Source organism: Heteronotia binoei, chromosome 3 (genome assembly GCF_032191835.1).
Source record: "Heteronotia binoei isolate CCM8104 ecotype False Entrance Well chromosome 3, APGP_CSIRO_Hbin_v1, whole genome shotgun sequence".
In the NCBI taxonomy this organism is placed as follows: Eukaryota; Metazoa; Chordata; class Lepidosauria; order Squamata; family Gekkonidae; genus Heteronotia; species Heteronotia binoei.
The window spans coordinates 57323977-57337296 of NC_083225.1; the positions used below are offsets into that span (position 1 = coordinate 57323977).

At 41.6% G+C, this 13320-nt stretch overlaps 1 protein-coding gene across 4 annotated transcripts in view; it reads left to right on the forward strand.

The window, feature by feature from the left end:
* GABRG3 (gamma-aminobutyric acid type A receptor subunit gamma3) overlaps window positions 1–13320 on the forward strand; it is a 570781-nt gene that overhangs the window by 459206 nt on the left and 98255 nt on the right. For 3 of the 4 annotated variants that reach the window (XM_060233866.1, XM_060233867.1, XM_060233869.1), the window contains one exon: window positions 10332–10469. The exons of the other annotated variant lie outside the window; for it this stretch is intronic. In XM_060233866.1, coding sequence (XP_060089849.1) covers window positions 10332–10469 — 138 coding nt within the window. The remainder of the gene's footprint in view (window positions 1–10331; window positions 10470–13320) is intronic. 4 annotated transcript variants of the gene reach the window in all.

Below are 13320 nucleotides of genomic sequence, written 5' to 3' on the forward strand. Positions count from 1 at the left end.
TTCACTGGGTGTTCTTCTAATTTTCAACTCCTTCGCCTCGCCTTCGCCCCCTCTCGGGTAGCCTTTTCCTCCGCCTTCTCACCTCCCTGCTGTCCTCTGCATCCGTCTCAGTCTTCCAAAAGGTTTGCCTCAAGGAGTGAGGAGATTCAAAGAAAAGATAGGGAGAAGTGGGGAGAACCTCTTTTGATTGTTTTTAAAATCTTCGCCGCTTCTTTCCTTCTGTCCGGCAATTGCAGCTTAGTTGCCAATATGTCGCCTGTCTCAGCCCAGGCTTGGGGGAGGAAAGGGGGAGCCCAGACTGCGACTTGCGCCACAATACATGTCTCCATGAAAAAACCCTGCCTAAGAAACCCCCCTACTGGGGCCCTATCGAGTCTTCCCACCGCAGAAGACCAAAGCTGTGTGGTCCGGCACATTTCTGCAGAGCCCTGCAGAATGTATCCATTTGTCATCATGCTGAAACTGGAAACTGTGATGCTCTGCATTATTCTTGGTGCTTGGGGGGCACAGTGGGAGGGCTTCTAGTGTCCTGGCCCCACTGGTGGATCTCCTGATGGCACTTGGTTTTTTTGGCCACTGTGTGACACAGAGTGTTGGACTAGATGGGCCATTGGCCTGATCCAAATGACTTCTCTATGTTCTTAAGTTCTTATGTGGAAATCTTGCTTCATAAAATTAGTGTGTCTATGAAATTCCCACTGGATTGTGATTCTTCTGTGATGTTATCTGGAGTACATGACAATATAATGTGTGTGTGCAAAGTGCCATCAAGTCACTTCTGATTTATGGCAACCTTATGAATTAATGTCCTCCAAAACATCCTATAGTTAACAACTTTGCTCAGGTCTTGCAAACTGAGGACCATGGTTTCTTTTATAGAGTCAATCCATCTCATGTTAGGTCTTCCTCTTTTCCAACTCCCTTCCACTTTTCCTAGCATTGTTGTCTTTCCCAGTGGATCTTGTCTTCTCATAATGTAGCCAAAGTACAATAACCTTAGTTTAGTCATTTTAGCTTCTAGAGAGAGTTCAGGCTTGATTTAATCTTTGTCTTTTTGGTGGCCCATGGTATCTGTAAAACTCTCCTCCCAACACCCCACTTCAAATAAATCAGCTTTCTTCATTGTTCAATTTTCACACCTATACACTGAAATGAGAAATACAATTGTGTGAATTAACCTGATCTTGGTCACCAGTGGCACATCCTTACACTTAAGAATCTTAGCACATTAATGACTTCCCTTCCCAGTCTTAATCTCCTTCTGATTTCTTCTAAAGTCCCCCTTTTGGTTGATAATGGAGCCGAGGAACAGAAAATCTTGAAAAAATTCTTCATTATCCTTAAAGTTGTATAATTACCCAGGACTGTTTAAGTGTTTGTGTCTGGGACAAGGGATGGCTAAAGTAGCAGAAGGAGCAAAACAATGTATATGTGGGAGGAAGACTGTTTTGTGTGTGGAGTTTGACAGGTTGCGTGTTGGAGGGAGTATACTGGTGAATATGAAGTATCAGTGGGTATTGGAGAAAGTTCTGTATCAGAGTGTCCAGAGAAATCCTGTCAGATTCTGAGAATGTTTGAATGATTCTGTATGAATGTTTCTATAACAAGCTGATATTTCATTAATTTACTGCTAAATTTTATTCTTATTTTAAATTTTATCCCCTAACTTTTCTCATTATGAGTGTCTGTCAATCAAAATTTGGTTCAATCCTAACTATACTGAGTAAAGTATATGAAAACTGGCAGCTCTCTTAACAGTTCAAGATTTTAAAACCAGAAGCCAAAGAGACTTGAGTACACTAACAGGGTCTGGTTTATTCTAAAGTGGGGTAACCCTGGAATATAATGGGAACTCAGGACAGCTATATGCCATGAATTATCTATAAGTGAGGTCCAGTGAGGGGAGATTGGGACAATCACTAAGGGAGGGTCGTAGTGTCCAGTACCCCATAAGGGACAGATTATACAGTGTTAGGCAGTAGTCAACTGACATGGGAACCTTCTGAAATAAGGAAGGGGTTCTGCCACAGGGAAGGAAGGAAACTCTCATCTTATGCTGTAAAGAGAAAAGGTTTAGCGACACTTGCTACACTAAGGAAACCCTTGGTACTCACCACTCATCCTGATTCTCCTCCCTTTCATTTGAATGAGGGCAGCTAATAACACCTACTTTCTGAAAAGCTTAGTGAGTGCCACAGAACATACTGGTGACCACCATGGCATTCACAGGCACCAAGTGCAGGAATCGTGAACTATACTATCAACTCTCCAAATTCCTATGACTTACAATTTGTGACAGAAAAGTATGAACTGGAACATGGTGCTCGAGTTACAGCTGTTCTACTAAAAGTATTATGGAAACAGGGAAGGAATAATTTAACATTGACTGATTTCACACTCAGCTTACTGCACTCTCCCGTTCGTCTTCTCTGCATGGCATCCATCAGATTTCCCACTATCTGCGCCAGAGTTACAGGAAGCGTTGCGGTTTCTGTTTGCTGCACGAAAGCCACAATGCTTTCTGTAGCTCTGGCGCAGGTAGTGGGAAATCCAACGGACGCTGTGCAGAGAAGACGAACGGGAGAGTGGGGTAAGCTGAGTGCGAAATCGGTCATTGAAACTGGAGGAGCAGCTTTTAGCTCTGAAATCTCTCACTCTTTGAGAAGGTGTGGGTATAGTAAATATTTTCTCTTAGCTCTGAATCCTTTAATATAATCTCTCTGACAGTACAGTAGATTATCCTCTTCACCTTCATGCCAGTCAGTAGGCCATGAACTATAAATAGTTTTAATTCACTTGAAAGAAATCTATGATAATTGTGACTCTGTAACGTTGATTGAAAATAAATTAACACTGCACTCCAAAGACACTTATAAATAATTTTAAGAGATCACAGATTAATGTCTTGTAGGTAAATTTGGTGCTGTGAAGTAAAATGAAAATGGATTAATTAAGTAAAGCAAGTGCATAAGAATATTTTAATAATCATGTTGAAGAGAAGAATAGTAATAATAATTGCTGTTATGGTAAACATAACATAGCTTGTACACTCTGCAATTATAAATATTTCTGCAGTCCAGCTATACAGGCATGCTGTTCAGACAACAGGTGTTCCACCAGCAGTGAGAATGGAGTGGGCAGCATGTCTTGAAGTCACCCTGCAAAAATAATAATAGGTTATTCCACTATAATAAGGCAACAAAAATAGAACTTATGCCGGACATGGTAAAGTGTTTTGCATTGTTGGGGGGGGCTCCTCCAGATTAGCAGGGAAGTACTAATTTGTAAATTTAAATCTCCCTACCACCATCCACAAAAAATTATCTGATGAGCACTGAGCATTCTCATAGTTCTTTAGGCAGAATGAAAGGCCGAGAGTAGTAGAGTTTGTTAAAGGAAATAAAGGGGATGCCAGGAAATTGGTTGTTCAAGTATCCAAGAGTTGTCATTTGTTTGTTTAATTAATTTGTACTCCACCTTTATCTCCAATGAGAATCAAAAGCATTCTTATCTCGACTGATTTTGCACTAACCTTGCTCCACAGCAGGCTTTCCTTTTTATCCGGAGCAAGCTAGTGATTTCGCACAAGCTGCTCTGCACCACCATTTTTCATCATGACAACCCCTGATTTGACATGCAGCAAAGCAAACCTGTTTTTTTTCAGGTGTCTGGATGGTATCTGGGATTTTCTGAGATACCAGTAAATGGGTCCTGAAAAATTCCAGAAATATTCAGGAGTAACCATGAATATCAGGAGCCAACATTTTAAGGTGTCCCAGACTCTTTTTTCTTTAACTGTACTATGTGTCTTTTTCAGTGTCTTCTTGCCAAGGCTTTGTATTGGCTTGCCAGGTTGGCTTGGCTTGGATTGTATGCTTTGAAATAGGTCCTGTTGGTCTGTAAGTTGTTCTTTGCCCAAACTGGTTTGTGGGATTCTCTGGTTTGACATTATAGTAGAATTCTCTGATTTGACATTTGTTAGGTTTGCAACACCATCCTGTGTTCAATCTCTTTGGCTTGGATTTTCTGGTTTGACATTTTTGTTAGCAGTAACTCTTCCTGAGGGAACTGATCTCTATAGTTGTGGAAGCTCTCATAAGAACATAAGAGAAGCCATGTTGGATCAGGCCAATGGCTCATCCAGTCCAACACTCTGTCACACAGTGGCCAAAAATATATATATATATATATATATATATATATATATATATATATATATACACACACACACACACACACTGTGGCTAATAGCCACTGATGGACCTCTGCTCCATATTTTAATCTAAGCCCCTCTTGAAGGTGGCTATGCTTGTGGCCGCAACTACCTCCTGTGGCAGTGAATTCCACATGTTAATCACCCTTTGGGTGAAGAAGTACTTCCTTTTATCCATTTTAACCTGTCTGCTCAGCAATTTCATGGAATGCCCACGAGTTCTTGTATTGTGAGAAAGGGAGAAAAGTAGTTCTTTCTCTACTTTCTCCATCCCATGCATTATCTTGTAAACCTCTATCATGTCACCCCGCAGTTGACGTTTCTCCAAGCTAAAGAGTCCCAAGCGTTTCAACCTTTCTTCATAGGGAAAGTGTTCCAGCCCTTTAAACATTCTAGTTGCCCTCTTCTGGACTTTCTCCAATGCTATAATATCCTTTTTGAGGTGCGGCGACCAGAACTGCACACAGTACTCCAAATGAGACCGCACCATCGATTTATACAGAGGCATTATGATACTGGCTGATTTGTTTTCAATTCCCTTCCTAATAATGCCCAGCATGGCGTTGGCCTTTTTTATTGCAAACGCACACTGTCTTGACATTTTCAGTGAGTTATCTACCACGACCCCAAGATCTCTCCCTTGGTCAGTCTCTGCCAGTTCACATCCCATCAACTTGTATTTGTAGCTGGGATTCTTGGCCCCAATGTGCATTACTTTGCACTTGTCCACATTGAACCACATCTGCCACGTTGACGCCCACTCACCCAGCCTCAACAGATCCCTTTGGAGTTCCTCACAATCCTCTCTGGTTCTCACCACCCTGAACAATTTAGTGTCATCCGCAAACTTGGCCACTTCACTGCTCACTCCCAACTCTAAATAATTTATGAACAAGTTAAAGAGCATGGGACCCAGTACCAAGCCCTGCGGCATCCCACTGCTTACCGTCCTCCACTGCGAAGACTGCCCATTTATACTCACTCTCTGCTTCCTATTACTCAGCCAGTTTTTGATCCACAAGAGGACCTGTCCTTTTACTCCATGACTCTTGAGCTTTCTAAGGAGCCTTTGATGAGGAACTTTATCAAAAGCTATCTGGAAGTCAAGGTAAACAACATCTATCGGGTCTCCTTTGTCCACATGTTTGTTCACCCCCTCAAAGAAATGTAACAGGTTAGTGAGGCAAGATCTTCCCTTACAGAACCCATTCTAGTCTTCCTCAATAACCCGTGTTCATCAATGTGCCTATTCATTCTGTCCTTGATAATGCTCTCTACCAACTTTCCCGGTATTGAAGTCAGACTGACTGGCCTGTAATTTCCCGGATCTCCTCTGGAACCCTTTTTAAAGATGGGGGTGACATTTGCTACCTTCCAGTCCTCAGGAACAGAGGCAGATTTCAATGAAAGATTACAGATTTTTGTTAGAAGAGCCACATGTTTAACTTTGAGTTCTTTCAGAACTCTCGGATGTATGCCATCCGGACCCGGTGACTTATTAGTTTTTAATTTGTCTATCAGTTGTAGGACCTCCTCTTTTGTCACCTCAATCTGACTCAGGTCTTTCAACACCCCTTCCAAAATTAGTGGTTCTGGGGCGGGCAAACACTTCTCATCTTCAAAGTGAAGACGGAGGCAAAAAATGCATTCAGCTTCTCAGCCATTTCCCTGTCCTCCTTCAGTAATCCTTTTACCCCATGGTCATCCAAGGGCCCCACCGCCTCCCTGGCTGGTTTCCTACTTCTAATATATTTGAAGAAATTTTTATTGTTGGTCTTTATGTTTTTTGCAATATGCTCCTCATAGTCTTTTTTGCCTGCCTGATCACAGTCTTGTGTTTGATTTGCCACAGCCTGTGTTCTCTTTTACTAATCTCTTTGGACTGGTTTTCCATCGCTTAAAGGAGTCCTTCTTACCTTTTACAGCTTCCATTACTTTGTTTGTTAACCATGCAGGCCTTTTCTTATGCCTGTTTGTGCCTTTCCTAACTTGTGGTATGTATTTTATCTGAGATTCTAGGATTATAGTTTTAAATAGTCTCCAAGCTTCCCCAAGGGTTTTGACCGTATTTACCTTCCTTTCAGTTTCCTCCTCACATGCCTCCTCATCTCAGAGAATTTACCCCTTTTAAAGTTAAACATGGTTGTGGCGGTCTTTTGGGGCAACTCCCTATTTATACAAACAGTGAAATCAATAACATTATGGTCACTGTTCCCAAGTGGCGCAATCACTTTTACATCTCTCACCAAGTCTTGGGCATTACTTAGGACCAAATCCTGGCCCACTTGGAGGTTGACAACCCTACAAGTAGCCCCATTTACCACCACCATCCCAGCCAATGCAGGATCATGGGACTCATGTGGACAAAAAAAAAAAAGCCATGTGGGCTGTGGCTACAACAATGGGAATCAGATTCAATCTCATCTCTGCCCTTCTGCACCAGTGGAAAAGCTAGAAGGATCCTGACCAACACAATCATTAGGATCAGATCACATTGTATTTTAGGCCATCAATCAAACTGGGATTCAGACTGATGCAAAAAATACCCCCACAGCCATTTTGTTTCATGAAAATAATACAAAGGAAAAACTGGAATGCCTCCTTCCTTGGCATCATGGTTCCAGTCTGAACTAGGTCCTATCAAACATTAGAAATTAGAAATCAATAAGCACTGGATAGCAACTCTGATGGCTTTATCATATCATAAAAATAAAATGAATGAATATACATAGCTTGTGAAGAAGCTATAACATATGCCACTTGCTGACTCTTAAGTGATACCACCAAAGAGGATCCTGATAGGAAAAAAATTCCTATTGTTGCCAATGATCTACAAGCAATTTCAGTTTTCATAGGCATTAATATGTGAAATTCTTCATTGTGCACTTCTGCAAGTAAAACTAATCCATGGTTAATGTTAACTTCTAGGCATGTTCACTCAGATACTCATGAAAACCAAAATAAACTGACAAAAATGTTTTCCAATCAGGAGAACTACATACAGATTACATTATGTTTCAACAGTAGGTCTGTGTTTCATAAGTGCTGCTTACCTCAATAATATTGCTTGTTCTGCATCTTGGAGGGAGTGTTTTGAATTGATTCTGGGTAAGAAGTGAGTCCTGCTCATTAAGTATTCTCTAATCTATAGCATTTGTGCTAGATACAGGAACAATTACTTTCTTGCACACTTTGGCATGGATAGCATGCAGCACTACAGAATGGGTAAGTGAATAGGTGGGAAAGAGGTAAAGAGCTACACATGGCAACCTGGATATTAGGAAACATTTGATACGATATTTTCATTCAGTAACATATATACACTTATTTAAAATATTTCTGTGCTGCCTTTCCATCCAAATAGGTCCCCAAGGCAGTGAACATCCAAACACAAAAACATTTCAGCATTAATATATATAGTATACGCACTGTAATCGATGACAACAAGAGACTGGCTATTGTTGTTGTTCAGTCGCTGTTTTTTTTTCCCCCTACCTATCTGAAGTTTGGTAGGGAGTATCCCTACAATGAGGGAAAGAGTCCTGGAATATTTCTTCCTACTGGCTGGTACAGAGAGAGCCTGAAATGTTTCCTACTAAACTTAAAGAGTTTACTGAATAACTAAAACCAATAGTTTTATGGCCTAGGACCTGCCTACCTGAAGGACCGTCTCTCCTCGCATGTTCCCCAGAGAGTACTGAGATCGGGAACTCAAAATCTCCTAGATATCCCCGGGCCAAAGGAAGCCCACTTAAAATCGACAAGGGACCGGGCCTTTTCTATTATGGCCCCCTCCTGGTGGAACCAGCTGCCGGAAGAGGTGAGGGCCCTGCGGGACCTCGCCCAGTTCTGCAGGGCCTGTAAGACAACCCTCTTCCGGCTGGCCTATGACTAGCTGGTACAAGAAACTGAGCGTAGTTATACTGGATGTCTGCTGCCCCCAATGTTTTAAATGTTTTAAATGGTTCAATGTTTTAAATGGTTTAATGTTTAAATTTAATGCTCTATGTTTAATGCCTATTTATGTTAGATTCCTGTGTTGTAAGCCGCCCTGAGCCACTTGTTGGGAAGGGCGGGATAGAAGTCATAAAATAAATAAATAAATAAATTATTGCAACTGAATTAAGATCTTTTTTTAAAAAAATGAAGCGAACAACCAAAACAACATGTACATCCCAATTATCCTTGAGGTTACTGAAAGACCCACAAGTAAATAAGGTAGATAAGACCATGGGCCATTTTGCAGAAAAATAGGTGGTGGAGCTCATTAGCATAACTCATTAGCATATGCCACCACCACCCAGCGAAAAACAACCCAGCACAAGAAAGGAGAGATCCAGCCAGCCCAAGTAGGCCTTGCTCATCTGGGGCTCTCCTTAGCTGCCCCCCCCACAGTCAAAAGGTCAGTAAGCCACTCGCCACCCAAAATCACATAAGGAGTGAAGAAGGAGTGGGGCGGACTTCTCCAGGGGTTAACGAGGGCTGCTGGAGGTGTGGCAAAGCTCCTGATGGCTGGATGGCTGCCCGCTTTCCTAATTCAGGGATTGTTATGCAGCTGCACCTACTATTCAATTAGGCTTCCCAATCCCAGAGTCCCAGTGGGGGATACCCTGGTTTTACAGGCTTCACCCCACCCCCAGCCAGCTGGCCGGTGGGGGCATGTCCCGCCTCCACAGTCACCGTGTACTTCTAGAGCTCCGGCAGGTTTAGAAACCTGCAAACAGGTCCGTTTTTAAAATGCGTGCCTTTAAAGTCGAGCAGGAAACAGGAAGCATTTCATAGGGAAGGGTCAGCAGCAGTTTTGTCAGAGCACAGACCCTCAGTTTGTTTTGCTTTCATTTTCAGAGCAAGTAAAGTTGTGGAGGAAACAAACCCAGTAAGTGTGTGTGAGAGACAGAGAAAGGGAGGGGGCAGGGGATTCCCCAGTTTGGAGGCCCTCTCCCCTCTTTAGAAAGCGGGGGGGGAGAAGGAAATGTCTACTGGGCACTCTATTATTCCCTATGGAGAACTATTCCCTCTGGGGCTCTAGGGTAGAGGTAAAGGCACCAGATTTGCAGTATAGCATCTGATGCCTTTCCTCAAAACACCCTCCAGTTTCAAAAGAATTGGACGAGGGGAGCCAATTCTATGAGCCCCCAAAGAAGGTGCCCCTATACTTTATTATTTCTAATGGAGGGAAGGCATTGAAAAGGTGTGCAGTTCTTTTCAATGTAATGGCCAGAACTTCCTTTGGAGTTCAGTTATGCTTGTCACAACCTTGCTCCATCCCCAATGTCTCCTGGCTCCACCCCCAAAGTCCCCAGATATTTCTTGAATTGGACTTGGCAACCCTATATTCAATGGACAAGGTAGGTAGGTGGGGAGGAGGAGGGAGCATCAGAAAGGTTCAGGAGCTGTGCTCCTGTGAGCTCCTGCTGAATTCAAGGCCTGGATAGGACTAATAAGAACAAATTTCTGAAACTCTTTTGTTCAGTGTTCCCAAATCTGATTTATTTCCACCCTTGCAAGAAATAAACCTGCAAGACTTTATTTTAGCACCTATTACTTTTTTCATGCCAGCTTTTTCCCATTAAAAGCAACACATTTTTAATGTTATTTTTGTCTGAAATGCTTATGAATGTCATATACTACATAAATGATGTAAAATAGTGTATAAAAGAAACAAAAATATTACCAAAAATGCCAAGGAAATTTAGGCAAACAAAAATTATGAAAATGATGATGTATAACATCAAAAGAAGCAAAAATGGTTATATCAGCTGGTGTCTAGTAGGCAGCAAATGTGAATAATATTTGACTGTTAGCAAACCTCAGTGTCAACTCAGGTATCATATGAGATTGAACTTCATTTGATTTGAAAGTTCTTCCTCACTACAGTGTTCTTTGTATGCAAATATAACAAAAGCTCTTAATCTCTATAGCTGTGTAGTATTGATTTTAATGGCTAGATCACTAGGTTTTTAAAACAATAGTCAATAATGAAAAATCATTCTGTTTGTTTCTCTGAACCTTACTTCCACTGAGGTAACCAGAACATGATTTTTTTAAGAAAATAATATAACTGTTCAAATTCTATAAAATGTTTACTGTACGTTTGATAATGACTTTTAATCTACAGATGGCTATCCTCGAGAAGAAATGATGTACAGATGGAGAAAAAACTCAGTAGAGGCTGCTGATCAGAAATCTTGGAGACTTTATCAGTTTGACTTCATGGGTCTCAGAAATACCTCTGAAATTGTGGAAACATCAGCAGGTAGGTGCACAATAAAAGGGAATTATCAATTCTCAGTTTATTAGGTTTAAAAGCCCACAGGCCCTACACCATAAATTTTTTTAAAGGAATTCTTTGTTCTAAAGAGTTAGGAAATCTGTACTGCCATTTCTAGAGCAGTAAACTACAGGTGAAGATCATCACTACCACAAACCAAAACATGGGTTTTCACAAACACCTGTATTACTGACTGCTGTGCATGAAGAGGAAGGGGTATTCTGGCTAAGGAGGTAATCCTGCTGCACACCTTTTTTTTTTTTTTTAAATAAGCCTCAATTAAACTCCATGGGACTTGGAAGTGTTCCTTTGCCTTGTCTTCCAAACAGCAGTGAGGATCTGGTAACATCCAAACAATGTTGTCTTATAACGATTCACTTTCTAGGGTGTCCTGAGCCTTGGTACATTCTTTCTGAAACAGTTTGGAATGATCTTTCTAGAAATAACATAGCCCATTCATGTTAGAAACAGACTGAATAGGAAGGTCTGCATTTTTGGAGATCTCACTTACATCCTTCCTTCATGAAGGACTTTTTTTGGGCGGGGGGGTATTGCTAATAATTTACTGCTAAATGATCTACTAGTTTTGTTTTGTTTTTGGAAACCCTGTTTTCATTTTTCTACAATCTATAGTCTTTTTTGTTGCATCCTCAAAAAGTTCTTTTGAGGTACAATGGGAGAAAAATGCAAGGAAGCTCACATCTAAAAGAGGAATGTACCCACAAAACTCCTGAGTGGACACTCTGTTATTAGTAATGATGCCTGGGCATTTGTGCTGGCAATGACAGGGAAACAGATACCAATTTCACACTAGACCTTTAATCCTGGTTTATGTAATCACTATAACAAGATAGCCATGAGGTTGGGGCCAGATCTCATGATTTCTTCATTATTTGCTCCACTGAGAGTGAGGACACCCCTGCCCATAAACTCCTATTTGCTACTGCTTGCCCCTTTGTCAAACATCATCATGGAAGCTTAACATTAAGCATTCATGTTTACACATAGTGTAGTTGATTCTCAGACTTTATTAGAAAACTGACTATGCAGTTTGTATGTCCACTTTGGACTTTAAGTCTTCATGTGCATAGGGAAAGATTAATATAGCTATACTCCCATCACCAATAGGGGAGTGTTTGAAAAAAAATATTTTCTGCTTTCTGTAGTTGTGAATGGGTTGGCATTATGCCTCATTGGTTTGGTTTTACCTCCCTAAGGCAAACTAGAAGAAAGATTGTTGGTCCTTCCTTTATAATACTGTATACCGTATACTGTGTACTTTTCTATCCAGTATGCATGTTTGGATGCTATTATTCTGTTTTTGCTATGTTTGAGATCAGCTGCTTCTTTCAGCAGCATTTATGCCTACTCTGTGAGCCGTCTCAATTCCAATAACTTCTATACTCTTGTAGATAATAAACAGAACCATGAAGTGGCTACACATGAACAATTAGCATCTACTGAGAAAGCACCACAAGATTCTTACCAACTGAGCTGGCTTAAGAACATAAGAGAAGCCATGTTGGATCAGGCCAATAGCCCATCCAGTCCAACACTCTGTGTCACACAGTGGCAAAAAATTTTATATATACACACACACTGTGGCTAATAGCCACTGATGGACCTCTGCTCCATATTTTTATCTAAACCCCTCTTGAAGGTGGCTATGCTTGTGGCCGCCACCACCTCCTGTGGCAGTGAATTTCACATGTTAATCACCCTTTGGGTGAAGAAGTACTTCCTTTTATCCGTTTTAACCTGGCTGCTCAGCAATTTCATCGAATGCCCACGAGTTCTTGTATTGTGAGAAAGGGAGAAAAGTAGTTCTTTCTCTACTTTCTCCATCCCATGCATTATCTTGTAAACCTCTATCATGTCACCCCGCAGTCGACGTTTCTCCAAGCTAAAGAGTCCCAAGCATTTCAACCTTTCTTCATAGGGAAAGTGTTCCAGCCCTTTAATCATTCTAGTTGCCCTTTTCTGGACTTTCTCCAATGCTATAATATCCTTCTTGAGGTGCGGCGACCAGAACTACACACAGTACTCCAAATGAGACCGCACCATCGATTTATACAGGGGCATTATGATACTGGCTGATTTGTTTTCAATTCCCTTCCTAATAATTCCCAACATGGCTTTGGCCTTTTTTATTGCAAACGCACACTGTCTTGACATTTTCAGTGAGTTATCTACCACGACCCCAAGATCTCTCCCTTGGTCAGTCTCTGCCAGTTCACATCCCATCAACTTGTATTTGTAGCTGGGATTCTTGGCCCCAATGTGCATTACTTTTCACTTGGCCACAATGAACCGCATCTGCCACGTTGACGCCCACTCACCCAGCCTCAACAGATCCCTTTGGAGTTCCTCACAATCCTCTCTGGTTCTCACCACCCTGAACAATTTAGTGTCATCCACAAACTTGGCCACTTCACTGCTCACTCCCAACTCTAAATAATTTATGAACAAGTTAAAGAGCATGGGACCCAGTATCGAGCCCTGCGGCACCCCACTGCTTACCATCCTCCACTGCGAAGACTGCCCATTTATACTCACTCTCTGCTTCCTATTACTCAGCCAGCTTCACAGGACTGAAGCTAGCCTTGAAAGAATGGGCCCTTCACCTGGTGACCATTGATCAGGCAAAATCCATAATTAGGCAAAGGATCTGTGACATGGAATGCCAACAAGAGTTAATGAAGTCTGGCTTCAGGGCCCTTGAGAAGATGAAATACATCATGGCAGTTACCCAATAACTTAAAACTCTAGATTCCCTCCTTGCAGGAGGGCTTTTACACTGGCCAGATGTGATTCCATGGCATCCATGATTATGGAA